Source organism: Euprymna scolopes, chromosome 24 (assembly GCF_053919585.1).
Source record: "Euprymna scolopes isolate OS-2025 chromosome 24, ASM5391958v1, whole genome shotgun sequence".
NCBI lineage: Eukaryota > Metazoa > Mollusca > Cephalopoda > Sepiida > Sepiolidae > Euprymna > Euprymna scolopes.
The window spans coordinates 88,108,528-88,121,538 of NC_136505.1; the positions used below are offsets into that span (position 1 = coordinate 88,108,528).

Here is a 13,011-nt window from a genome sequence, read left to right on the forward strand (position 1 = left end):
GCCTTTAGAAAATGTTTGAACGTTCAAGTTTGTTATTCGCGCTGAAGTACAATTAAAAACTAAAAGATCAGTTATTCTAAAAATTTATACAATTTATTATTCAAACATTTTTTTTTTATTGAAATTAACTTGGGCCTTTTTTCTTTAAAAGACCAAAAAACACTTATTTCTCCTATTTTTATTTCGTATAAAAACATCCCCTTCTCATCGAGTGGCTTTTATCCTTCATAGGTAGTGATTCTTTAGAGAGAGAAAAAAAAATCCAGAAATTACGAATTTACGCCGAATCCATGACTTAAATATTTAATTTAAGCATTGTTCTCCTTTTTAAGCAATGAAAATTAAAAAAAAAAAAATTAACCCTAATCAAATTAAAATTTTTGTTAAAAATTAAATGTTTAAATTCATGATTAAACAAACATTATTCATTTTTCAATTATTTTTTGTGTGTGTTTTTTAACGCTTAAAAAACAAACACATGTGATTTATTAAAAGCCGAAACTGTTTTCCATATAGCTAAAAAAAAAAAAAATAATAAATAAATAACAACAAAAGGTTATTCCTTTTGATAGGTGCGACGGGATTTGCTCTGTCCTATCATAAATTAAAAATCTGTACAATAGTTTACAAATTAATTTCTAATTAATTCCAATGTCTTCGTGAGGATATTCGTTAAAAACATACAATATGCATCAAATCTTCCACGAGAAATTTAATAAAATTAAAATTAATTAAATAAATTTCCCGTGAACGCAAGTTTTATCATCCATCGTTAATATTAAAATTTAAACGTTTCTTTGTCATTAAATATTGTTAAATATTAAGTATGTTTTATTAATTTCGGTCAGAAAAAAAATTATATATATATATATATATATATATATAATTATATATATATATATATATATATATATATATATATATATATATATATATATATATATATAATTTAAAGGAGATTAGAACAATAGTCTAAAGAACAATACTTTCTAAATTATATATATATATATATATATATATATATATATATATATATATATATATATATATATATATATATATATATAAGCGCAAGTTTTGTAAAAAAAAAAAAATTTTTCTTTTTTGTAATAAATGAGAATGATCAGTAGATGGACGTTTGGAAAACGGACATTTTGGCCACCGGAATAAATGCTAAAATAATTCGCAAATTTAAAATTAATAATTTTAACTTTGAAAATAATTTTAAATCTGCAAATAATTTTAAATTATTATTCTCTTCAAGAAAAAAAAAATCTTTACTTAAAAGTTTTAATTATTTAAATCTGTTTTCCCTTTAATTTAAATGTAAAACTATTGCTTTTATTTGTAGAGAAAAAGAAAAACGTTTGTATATTTTCTGTTAATTATTTATTCTTTAGAAATTAGTGATAATAAACATTTTGTTGTCACTTGAATTAAGTGAGTTAAATCTAATATTTTAATTTTATACTTAACTAGCTTACACTAGGGATCGAACCCGGATTAACATTTTATTATTATTATTATTATTATTATTTATTAAATTAAAGCGTCATGTTTTATGGGTATATGACATGAATGTTGATCCCCCATATTTAAAAAAAAAAAAAATCCTTAATACGAAACTTTTTAAGACGATTGTATTCTTTGGAAAATTTTACAATAATTAAAAAAATAATCATAAAACAAATTAGACACAAGGCCATTCAAAAGTGGGGAGCAGCAGTGTCTATGGCCATCTTTGTCACTGTACCTAATATTTCTTACATTTGTCTAGCTAGCATTCTCAAACACCATAATACCACATTCACTCCAAGGGTCGTCTTACTTAGGATTCCCAAAAGTTTTTTTTTTTTTTTTTTTTTTTCAATTTCATCCTTGGTAGGTGATAACAACAATCGAAAATTGAACAGAAAGCCCGAATTATGTCATGAAATATTCCTGAAGAATTCAACTCGATTTGAAATTTCGGTGCAAATACACTTATTGACTCAGATCCACGTTATTTTCTAAATAGTATTTTCAAGTTTAATTAAAGTTTTATGATATTTGTTTATATTAAATTGTAAGGTTAAAGTACAGAATAGGTACAAAATACCCTCCTCCTCCTCTCCATGTTAAGAATGGCTTCCTAAATATTATTATTTCAGCACGAATCAATAATTGCTCTAGTACCGAAATTTCTGTTAACATATCGCGTTTTCTATAACAAACTTTCTCTTTTGAAGGTAGGTGTTCGTGTGTTCACTAAAAGCCATTATTAAAATAAATAAATAAATAATATAGCTAATCAAACTGTCTGTGGGTCATAGTGTCCTAACTTCACTTTGCCCGGCTAAAAAAAAGAAATAACATTTTTTCTATCTTTTTACTTCCGTTTTTTTTTTTTTTTTTTTTTTTATACCTTTCCCTCCCTGTGTATCACTTTATCACACACACACACACACACACACACAAACACTTTCACTTTTTTATTACTGTGTTTTCAGTTTTCGTAACATGCGAATTACTTGCAATAATTATCTGTCTTAAATTTAAAAAAGAAAAGAGAGAAAACTTGAAATTAAAATAATGAAGTGAAAAATTTTCTTCCCGGAACGTTACTATTTTAAAAAACACTTAATAAGATTTTGACATTACTTGTGAAACTTAAAAAAGGTGTTTTTATGTTGGTGCGTCAGTCCTTATTAGAAAAAAAAAGAAAAAAAAAAGAAACACTTAAAATAATATAAAAAAATATTTTTCGTTAAATAAATTCTTCACCACGCGAGGACAAAAACACAAGTTCAGTTATTTGATGGCAAAAATCCAGCTCCCTGAAAGGGACACTTTTGATTGTGACGAAAATTAAACTTATTTTACATAAAAGGAAGAGATACCTTGGAAAAAAAAAAATGCTAAAAGCTAGAAAGATTATTTCTCCTCCTCTGACCGGGGACAGAACAGATACTACAATATGATCTTAATAATAATCACGGATATTGATACGCTCTCACTCTATAAAATAAACCATTTTCAACCCATTTGCAATTACTACTTAAAAAAAAAAAGACTTACCCACATTTATCTTAGAAAATAATCATATTATTTATTTTTTTCTTCTGTTATAAATGATTAAAAAAAAAATAAAATTAATAGATAAATAATGAATCATCAGGAACTCCGTCCTCAGAGTCTTCGCCTAAAACCTCTCAGCGCTGATAGTGGGTTTCTGTCCTTATCAAACCAGAGGCGCAACTTTGCCGACAGGTTGTTTTCAAAGTATACCGCGCCGGAGAAAGAAAAACTACAAGGACTTTCCGCGAGTCCTAAGGCTATTAAAAAGCTAACTGTTCCCGGCATTCTTCGAAATCAAAATAAGTCGACAACACCCCCGACAGATCCCTCCGAGCAGGAAGACCCAAATTTATCTAAAAAACCAGCACCGATACGAAAAGTTGCATTTAGCGAATACACCGAGAGTGGGCCTGTTGGGCCTTCTCCTTGGAGACCCTCTTTGCATCGGCATCTCGCCCTTCAGCTGGACGATTGGGACATAAGTGATGACGACGACGATGATGATGACAAGAACAATGATGATGGATTCGTTTTTCTAATGAATAAGAATCATCCGCGGAAAATCACACACTTGAAGGATTGTTACCGGGATGCTCCCAGGTCTTTGGTTTCAGATCGACCCATTTTGCCCGATGAAGGATTTACTTACCTTCCAAGTTTTCATTCGCACCGGGAAGCGGTAACCTATCATTTCTTTTCATCCGACGAGGAAGAAGAAGGAGAGGATGATGACGATGAAGAAAAAGCAGACGTCTTCGATATCGAAGAGGATCATTCGGTGAGATTTTTGGTCCTTGCGCCGCTGTATTTCAAGTGAATGCATTCTAGACAAAAAACACTATTATGTACTTATGTGTCATGTTAAAATTTAAAACATTAAGGAAAATTATCGAGTGAAAAACTAATTATAAGTAATAAAAAAAAAATCGAATTATAAAGTTTTATATTTGTTTGCTAAAATCTAGGGGAGGTAATGATTTTGACAAAATATAAAAATCCGCCAGTTCTAAACAGAAAATGGTAGATCACTAATATCTATGTTTATTTTGTAAAAAAAAAAAAAAAATTAAATAAAAAAAAAACCCTAACATCTATTACCCGATCATTTTTCGTAATTTTTAAAAAAATGTTTATACTAATTTTGACATGACACGTAAGTACGTAATAGTGTTTCTACTTAAAATGCATTTTTTAAAATCGAATTATACTTTAATCGAATTTTTGGTAAATGTTACCTTACGCTACAACCACTCTAATTTGTTTTTTTAGAGGTATTCGAGGTCGCTGACAACGAATCTGATGATCAAACTCGTCGCAGCCGTCACATCACCCCTACCCCTCGATGCCTCCCTCTTCAATGTAAACAGAATTTTTGTGAAATGTTAAATGGTATTCTACTCGGTAAATGTCGTTACTTACGGAAAAACGGTTAATGAAACTGCTGAAGCACCTGTTAAACTACACAAGTTCTATAATTGAATACCCCTCCCAAAAAAAAAGAACGAAAAACATGGAAATGTTTTTGTAAACTCGTGAAAACTTTTTTTAGATCAATTAAAAAGCATTAAAAACTACATAACACACACACACAAAAAAAAAAATGAACCACATTTTTAAAAACTTTTTTAAATGTTTGCTAAAGATTCCTCCATGGTGTGATAAGTCACTTTACTACGCGCGTGCACATGAGAACTCATCATGTAAGAAAACACTGCTGAAGCTGGTGAAATGGCGCAAAACAATCCCAGGGTTCAGGGGTTCATACCATGCAAACGATGGGTTTGATTATCCGATTCGTTGTCAGTGACCTCAAATACCCCTAAAAAAACAAATTAGAGTGGTTGGCGTTCTGTTGTAGCGTAAGGTAACATTTACCGAATTTTTTTTTATGTCCACAGTATCCCTCTGCTTTGATTTTTTATTAGCTATTTTCTAAATTCAATCCTTTTGAAATAGTCTTGCGCACATATTGACCCTATTATTACAAGATCAAATTCTGTTAAATATTTTGGTATTTGGGATTGTGAGCCAGAATCGTAGTATCTATCAGGATTTCATCTATAAGTTGAATAGAAACTATCGCTTACATCATTCGTTTTCATCATTTCTCGGCCAGAGATCAGATCATTCCTGTAATGATCTGGCCCCTGTCGATTTTGTGGTGCGAGTTTACTTCTGTGCAGTTTTAGGAGGTCCACACTCCCAGGCCTTGCCTTCTCTCTTTGAGGAGTGGTTAGTTTATTGCTAATTGCCTGAGGCGCCCTTTCTGAGGAATGCCGACAGGGCTGCCCAGAGTGCCCCTTCTCTGGGGTGCCGACTTGTCAATCCCACTTTCCCATCCTGGAGTCTAAGTTCTTGCAGTGGCAGAGAACTAAAAATCCATCATCATGCGATGGTATGTTCATGTTATGTTTTCGTCAACGAGCAATCGCACATGTTACATTCTCGCTGGTGAGCAATCAAGGAACCAAACTGTTTCATTTGTAATCGTGACTGTCTTTTTAACTTAAGCAAAATAAACATTTCCATTCATGCATGAAACCACAAGGAGACTATACTGGATTTCCAAGATTTTATTTGAATTTTTTACTCGCGGAGAGGGAGAGAGAAAGAGAGAGAGAGAGAGAGAGAGAGAGAGAGAGAATACATAACTAATTATTTATTTCTTAGTCTATCTTAACTTAGTTTTGTAACTTGAGAATTGAGAGACACAGACGGACAGACATCAAAGTCATATTCACTTTAGACTATACACATTATTGGGCTGTGTGCTACCACCACGGCTTCCAGAGTGAGACTGACTAGAAACTCTTTTTGGTGCTTCTATATTGAAAAAACGAAATTTGAAAATCGAAATATTGAATTTCATGTAAAAGGAATGGTATCTACGTAATTGTCATGTTAAAATACTAACACACCCAAAAATTACAGAAAATCATAAGGTGGAAAAATAATTATTCATGAAAAATGTTTTTTTTTTTTTTTTTTTTTTTTTACACAGTGATCACCACTTATCAAGGCCCGGAAGCCACTCAGGGATAAGGGTTATTGCAAGTACATTACATTAGTGTGGAGATTTGCTGAAGTGTTTAATTAAGGGGGCGGTTCATTAGGAATTTGTTAACATTGGACTTGAAGACATCCAAGTTGTAGTCCAGAGGGAAGCAGGCAGACGGAACAGAGTTCCACAGGCGTGCAGTTCTAAGAAAGAAGCTTTGTTCATTGAATCCGCGTTTTGATTTAGGCACAGATATAGAGTGGGGGAAATTTTTCACAGTGGATTCAGCTAGACGGGTGTTTTTCATGAAAGATTGGCGGGGGGGGGGACCAGAGATTGGAGTTCAGACGAGCACCTGCCATGGAAATAACGATAAAACAAGGATAGGCTCGCAACGTTTCTTCTGTGGGAGAGAGGTTGCAGGGTAGAGAAAAGGGCATCCCCCACGAAGCCACGAAGTCTATTTTGTACTCTGTCAAGGCAGGATAGGCTGTTTTTAGCAGCTCCTGCCCAGATATGGCAGCAGTATTCCATCCTTGGACGTACTTGGCTTTTATATAGATAGAGAATTGCATCAGTAGTGAGATATCTTCTGGAGCGGTAGAAGGATCCCACCATCTTTCCAGCGACCTTGGCAACAGACTTGATGTACGTGTTCCATTTCAGATCAGGAGTAAAGGTCAAACCCAGAAGCTTGTCAAAACACGGGGCCTCACTCAGACGAGAGCCATCCATCACAATTGATGCCAGCTGGGGATCAGAGCGTTGATGATGTAAGGATAGGAGTTTGGTTTTGGATGCATTAAAGGTAACCAGCCACATCTTCCCCCACTGAACCACTCGCTCGAGATCAGAGGACAGAGAATCAGAGAGAGCTTTGTAATTTACAGCCTTTGATGTGTTGCCGTAGATGGTCGTGTCATCAGCATAGATGTCAACGAATGATTTAAGTATGTGTTTAGGGAGGTCATTGATGTAGATCAGAAAGAGAGTTGGGCCCAGGATTGACCCCTGAGGGACTCCAGCATTTGATGGTTAGTTGTTCTATACAAGTCCTGGAGGTGACTGGTTCTCAGTAGACAGAACAGTTTCCAATGGTTAGTTGTTCTATACAAGTCCTGGAGGTGACTGGTTCTCAGTAGACAGAACAGTTTCCAATGGTTAGTTGTTCTATACAAGTCCTGGAAGTGACTGGTTCTCAGTAGACAGAACAGTTTCCAATGGTTAGTTGTTCTATACAAGTCCTAGGGGTGACTTGTTCTCAGCAGACAGAACAGTTTCCAATGGTTTGTTGTTCTATACAAGTCCTGGAGGTGACTGGTTCTCAGTAGACAGAACAGTTTCCAATGGTTAGTTGTTCTATACAAGTCCTAGAGGTGACTGGTTCTCAGTAGACAGAACAGTTTCTGATGGTTAGTTGTTCTATACAAGTCCTGGAGGTGACTGGTTCTCAGTAGACAGAACAGTTTCCAATGGTTCATTGTTCTATACAAGTCCTAGAGGTGACTGGTTCTCAGTAGACAGAACAGTTTCTGATGGTTAGTTGTTCTATACAAGTCCTAGAGGTGACTGGTTCTCAGTAGACAGAACAGTTTCCAATGGTTCATTGTTCTATACAAGTCCTGGAGGTGATTGGTTCTCAGTAGACAGTTCTTGAGTTAGAAGCCACAGAGCAAAAGATTCTTCCCGTGTTGACACAAATAAAACACATGCGAAGTTGCTAAAGAAAAGGTTAAATTTTTATAGAACAATTCTGGTTTCTTGTTGGTTGGTAGCAGAACGTGAATTAATTTGATTCGTTAGTTCCTAGCAGCATCGTTTATAAAATAGAGAGACCATACCCCCTTCATTAGTTCTAAAATATTGCAACCAGATCTGAGCCTGTTTTTAAGAAAATAAAACAAATTAATCTACAAAAATTCATATAAAGAATCTAAGCATAAAAATTGTCATCAAAATAAGATTCAAAATTAAATGGAAAATGTTTGTATATGCATGCTGTAGAGACCAAATCAAAAACATCTGACAGACAAGGATTTCTCCCTCTTTCTCTCTATATACACGGAGTGGAACGATAAAATTGTCGCCCTAAAAAAGACAGCATTATTCCATTTCTGTTTCTTGAAAACTGGTTTTATTGTTTTGTTGAAGGCCATCTACTAGTTGTCCAGTTTTGTACATATCCCAAGAGCGATAGGAGCCTTCTATCATGCCTAAAAGGGACACAATGATCAACGATCTAGATTGGAGATGTGCCGCTGTACAACTCATGCTCTTTACCAATCCAAGTTATGACAACAAGACCATTGTTAGCACCCTCAAAATGTAAATCCGGACGGTTCAATGCTTGAGGGCACAACTCAATGAAGTTTTTGGCCACGGTTATGGTCTTTGGTGTGATTTTAAGTGAGAGCCACATCATGCCACCTCACATATTCAAAGTCGGCTTGAATTTTATTAATTTTATATAAAAATAGATATTATATAAAAATAAATATTATATAAAAATAAATATTATATAAAAATAAATATTATATAAAAATAGAAAATTTTCTAGTTTAAATCAGAAAATGTTTTATATATATAAATTTAAAAAAAAAATCTATTACGATTGGTATGTACAATCTGACTTACATTTTAAGTAAGATATTTATATTTTAAATATCTATAAAAATGAGAATTTGTGTGTGTGTGTGTGTGTGTGTGTGTGTGTGTGTGTGTGTGTGTGTGCGTGTGTGCATTCAAACGTGTAGAAAGCTTTTTAATTGGTTTTCAATGTTGCTAAGGGGGTCAAAATTGAAAAACATTGGTAGTTGGGGTGGGGGTCATCGGATTTATGTCTATTTGTCAACTCTTTCAGAGTGTTCTAAAATACTTTTTAAAGACGTGGCAAGCTGGTCTAATGGTTATCATACTTGACTCACTGTCTTTAGATTTTGGTTTCGATCTCAGCTTCAGTATTTTTTTTTTTTGCTTACAAAAAATGAACTGTTTAGAAAAAAAAAAACATAATACTTGCATGCACATGTCTCAGTTTCTTTTCTATTTTTTACTTCATTTTTTAAGGAATTTAACGTTACGTTTAATACCGGGCAACGCCGGGTACATCTTCTAGTACAAATATAAAATAGATGGAAATGTTTAAACTTGAGATAAAGACACACATAGATAGGTTAGTTTGTACAACACATGCTTTCATGTATATATATTATAAATTCCTTTATCTATACAAACATTATCGTCTACATATGTGCATACATGTTTCAGTTATGATTTCTTTCGAAATACAACATCTTCAGGCCAAAGTTTTCCGATAAACTTAAAACTTAAACCATAACTCAATACAAATAAATCACAACTGAATGCACAGATGTCGGCATATTTTTTTGAACAAATAAGGGAATTTATACTATAATACTGCTCTACGTGTTATTAAGCACTTTTTTATATAAGCACGAGAGTTTCAGTTTCATTGGGTTAACAGCTAGAAAACAGCAATACAATCATTACATATGTGTGTGTGTGTGTGTGTGTGTGTGTGTGTGTGTGTGTGTGTGTGTGTGTGTGTGTGTGTGTGTATTGTTGTGATCTGAAAGGGTCACTACAAAAGTCTCGGACATCAATATGGTTTAGAAAAAGGTATTTGCATTTACAAAACAGAATACATAGATAACTAAAGTTGTAGTACTTAATGCAAGCATGGCATGCTACAAGATATGTCACACACATCATGAGAGTGGTTACCTCTCTGTATATTTATATCATTCAGAAGAATTCATATATTGTGTACTAGCCTGGGTGCCCGGCGGTGCTCAGGTGTTTGGAGGTGAGTGTTGAGCAAAAAAAAAAAAAAAAAAAGTGGTAGTAGGCAAGCAGGCTTGAACCTGTACTGTGAAGGAGGAAAAGAATGAAAAAAAAAACAAAAAACATGATGTCTTTGCTGTTGCGCTCATCACCAAACTGGAAGTGACGAATGTTTAAGTGAAGGCTAGTCAATCAAAAAGAGGGGATGACTTTCAAAAATATCGGCGAAAAAAACGACCCGTCCCTGTAGAAAAGTGCCCAGTTGAGGGTGAAGGAATTAATGTTTTTGGTCAATTTTTTAATATTTATTGTCCAAAACGTCAAGCTTCAAAATGATACTGATCTCGTAAAAATCTGTTGCCTCTGTCGAAAGTTTTTGCGAGACATACGAACATACATACATACATATATACATTTAAACAGACAGGTGAGATTTGTATTCTAGATGAGTGAGTCGCCTCCTCCTCTCCCTCACAAGCCATTTTGCACCGTAAAAAGTTGTTAATATCTTTTCCGGTTCAGGTTCATAGTAAGTGGGTCAGTGAATTTTCTCTTTCTGCCCGACTATCACTGTTCTGGTGTTGGTTAGGACTGAACACCTCAAAAATTATGTCAATCCGTACGTCCTCTACGGATACTGTGTCATTAGTGTCATTTGAATGACGTTTTTTTTTATCTGGTTTTCGTGGTGTTTATGAGTATGCCTTGAACCTTGTATGATGTACAACATATTGACAATGCTTTATAATTTGATTTATAAGTTGAGTTAATTGGATATTTCTATGTTCACAGAAAGGAACTAAAATGTTAGAAGCTGGTATGGTCAAACCATCTTCGTATTTGTCAATCCTACTTGCGGCTCGGGTTAATGTTGGTTTTTGCTTTTTCCTTAATGCTTTACGTTCTTTTGGTGCTTTTCTATTTGTGGGAGTGGAAATGGAAGCCTTTTTCAGTCTTGAAGACAATGGATACTCTCTGTAAGAGTAGCTGCATGTGTAATTATGAGGCAAGGATTGCACAATCCCAACCACAAGCGGAGAGCACATAAAGCACCTGGAATTTCCAAATTGTCCCTCGTTTTAGTACTGACCAGGCTCAATGTTGCTTCACTTCGATGTTCTAACGGGAACCTGTCTGTTAATGTAATTCTGTTGTATACTTCTGTAATGATTTTATTTTTTGGAAAGTCGGTTTGTTCCACATATGCAGTTTTATAACTGAACGATAAGACCTCATGTCTAACTGTAATTTCACTGTTTTAAATTATTGCAAACTTGCGTAAATTTTTGTTTGATTTTTCAGTCGATTTTTCTATTTTTTGTTTTATGTTTCAACAATACAAACCTTTATGACCGTGCTTTCCGCAATTTTTAAAAGTTTTGTTCTGAAAAAGGCAAAATGTTTTCCAATGTAATTCACCACATCAGTTACATGGTCTCGTGGGTAATTTCTTTTGATTTTGTATGGTTCGCTCGTTTTGAAAATGTGAGTAACCATTTTCTTTTCTCTCTTTTTCAAGGGAGTTATTCTTTGATTTATTCTGAGAATGTGGTCAGACGTATTTTTTTTCTCTTTTTTATTTTTAGATTTATACTTTATTTTTCTGACGTATGCTACACTCGATTCCTCTATGTTTAGAATCATGCTTACAATCCTTTGGCAATCTTCCGCAAAGGTTCATTTTCAAGGTTCATTAGTACTCTTTTTCTGATTTCGGCATTCTTTGCCGACATTTGTCTTAACAAACTATTTACTATAAGCGGATCAATGCCTGGTGCCAAAGTGATTCGGCCCCACTGACCAATCGGTTGGCAGGGTGCATTGATTTGAGCTGACCGCTTAAGAACTATTTTTAGCTCTTTGGGATCTCAGTTGCGATCGACAGAGGGATGCCAGCAAGTAGCCTATACAGACCTCTCTCACTCACTCCTCCTACTGCTACTTATTGATGACAGCAGTCTGATGGCAGACGACACCTAAAAACAGACATTTTACACTTTCTTTCTTTCCCTGCAATCTGAGATACAATCTCGCCTTTTCTAAATAAACCCTTTTTTATTGTTTTGTTAAAAGCAATGTCGTTTGGCCTTGTGTTTATTTTAGTAATTATTAGGAGAGAAATGCACAACATTTTCTTCCTATAAGTCTTTGAGAGAAAATGAGGCATTTAAAATCATCTGCCAACGATTCTTCTAGTCTAAAGTCATTACAGTGCTTGTTTATGACTGATGTGAACGTTAAATAATCTTTGTTGTTCCGCTTAGCTAAATTAAAACATTTCCCCCTTTTGTGACTGAAGTTGGGACTGAAAAGTTCCAATAGTAACTTCCCAGTTTCCACAAACTCTAGATATGTTTGTTTTTTAGATAGAATTTAATCTATAAATTTGTTATGTTCTGCAGTTCCTAACTTTCCTTAACGTAGTCAAACTTTTTTTTGCATCGGCCCAGTTTTCACAATGTGTTGAAAATGTCTTCATACCTTCGAACAAAAAGCATCAAACATTTTGTTTTCGTCAGTAATGTAGGTAAAGGTCTTCATAGTGTTCCATATTATGTTTTGCAAAAATGCTGTTTATTGTACAGGTTTTTGAGAAGTTATTATTCCATTTGGATCTGTTGTTTTGTAGTTCGTGTTGGTGGTGAATCAACCTTTCCTCAGTTTTCTGTTGTTGTAGGTTCTGTTGTTCCATCTGAGTTTTCATCATCTGAACGAAAATGACTTTGCATTCATCCATCACAAAAAATAATATTGATTTCTTCTGCATTCTGAACAAAATTATTGTTTATTTACTTATTATAAAAACCTTAACAGTCAATGTTAATAAAATCCTCATATAAAATAAACAAATTATTTCAGATATACAAGGAAATAGCAAAACAAAAATACCTGTTAAAATTACACACAGCAATATTTTTGCTATTGAATGAGGTGAAAACTTTTTTATTTTATGAAAAATATTTCTTGTCATTTAAAATGTCCGCCATGTATTCATGCACCTTATGAAACGTCAAGTGACTACGCTCGTGCGCGCATTTTAGTAAGAAAGTGAAAAAATGAATATAATTAAGAAAGTGAAAAAATTAATGTAATTAAGAAAGTGAAAAAAAGATTGCTCGTTTCAATATCGGGAAGCGGAAAAATATCCGGAA

At 33.8% G+C, this 13,011-nt stretch overlaps 1 protein-coding gene across 6 annotated transcripts in view; it reads left to right on the plus strand.

The window, feature by feature from the left end:
* Nucleotides 1–13,011, plus strand: part of LOC145246821 (pleckstrin homology domain-containing family G member 5-like) — a 1,071,747-nt gene that overhangs the window by 413,108 nt on the left and 645,628 nt on the right. For 2 of the 6 annotated variants that reach the window (XM_080108653.1, XM_080108654.1), the window contains exon 1: nucleotides 3,006–3,835. The exons of the other annotated variants lie outside the window; for them this stretch is intronic. In XM_080108653.1, coding sequence (XP_079964779.1) covers nucleotides 3,146–3,835 — 690 coding nt within the window. In that variant the 5' untranslated portion in view covers nucleotides 3,006–3,145. Of the gene's footprint in view, nucleotides 1–3,005; nucleotides 3,836–13,011 lie in introns of those variants that run through there. 6 annotated transcript variants of the gene reach the window in all.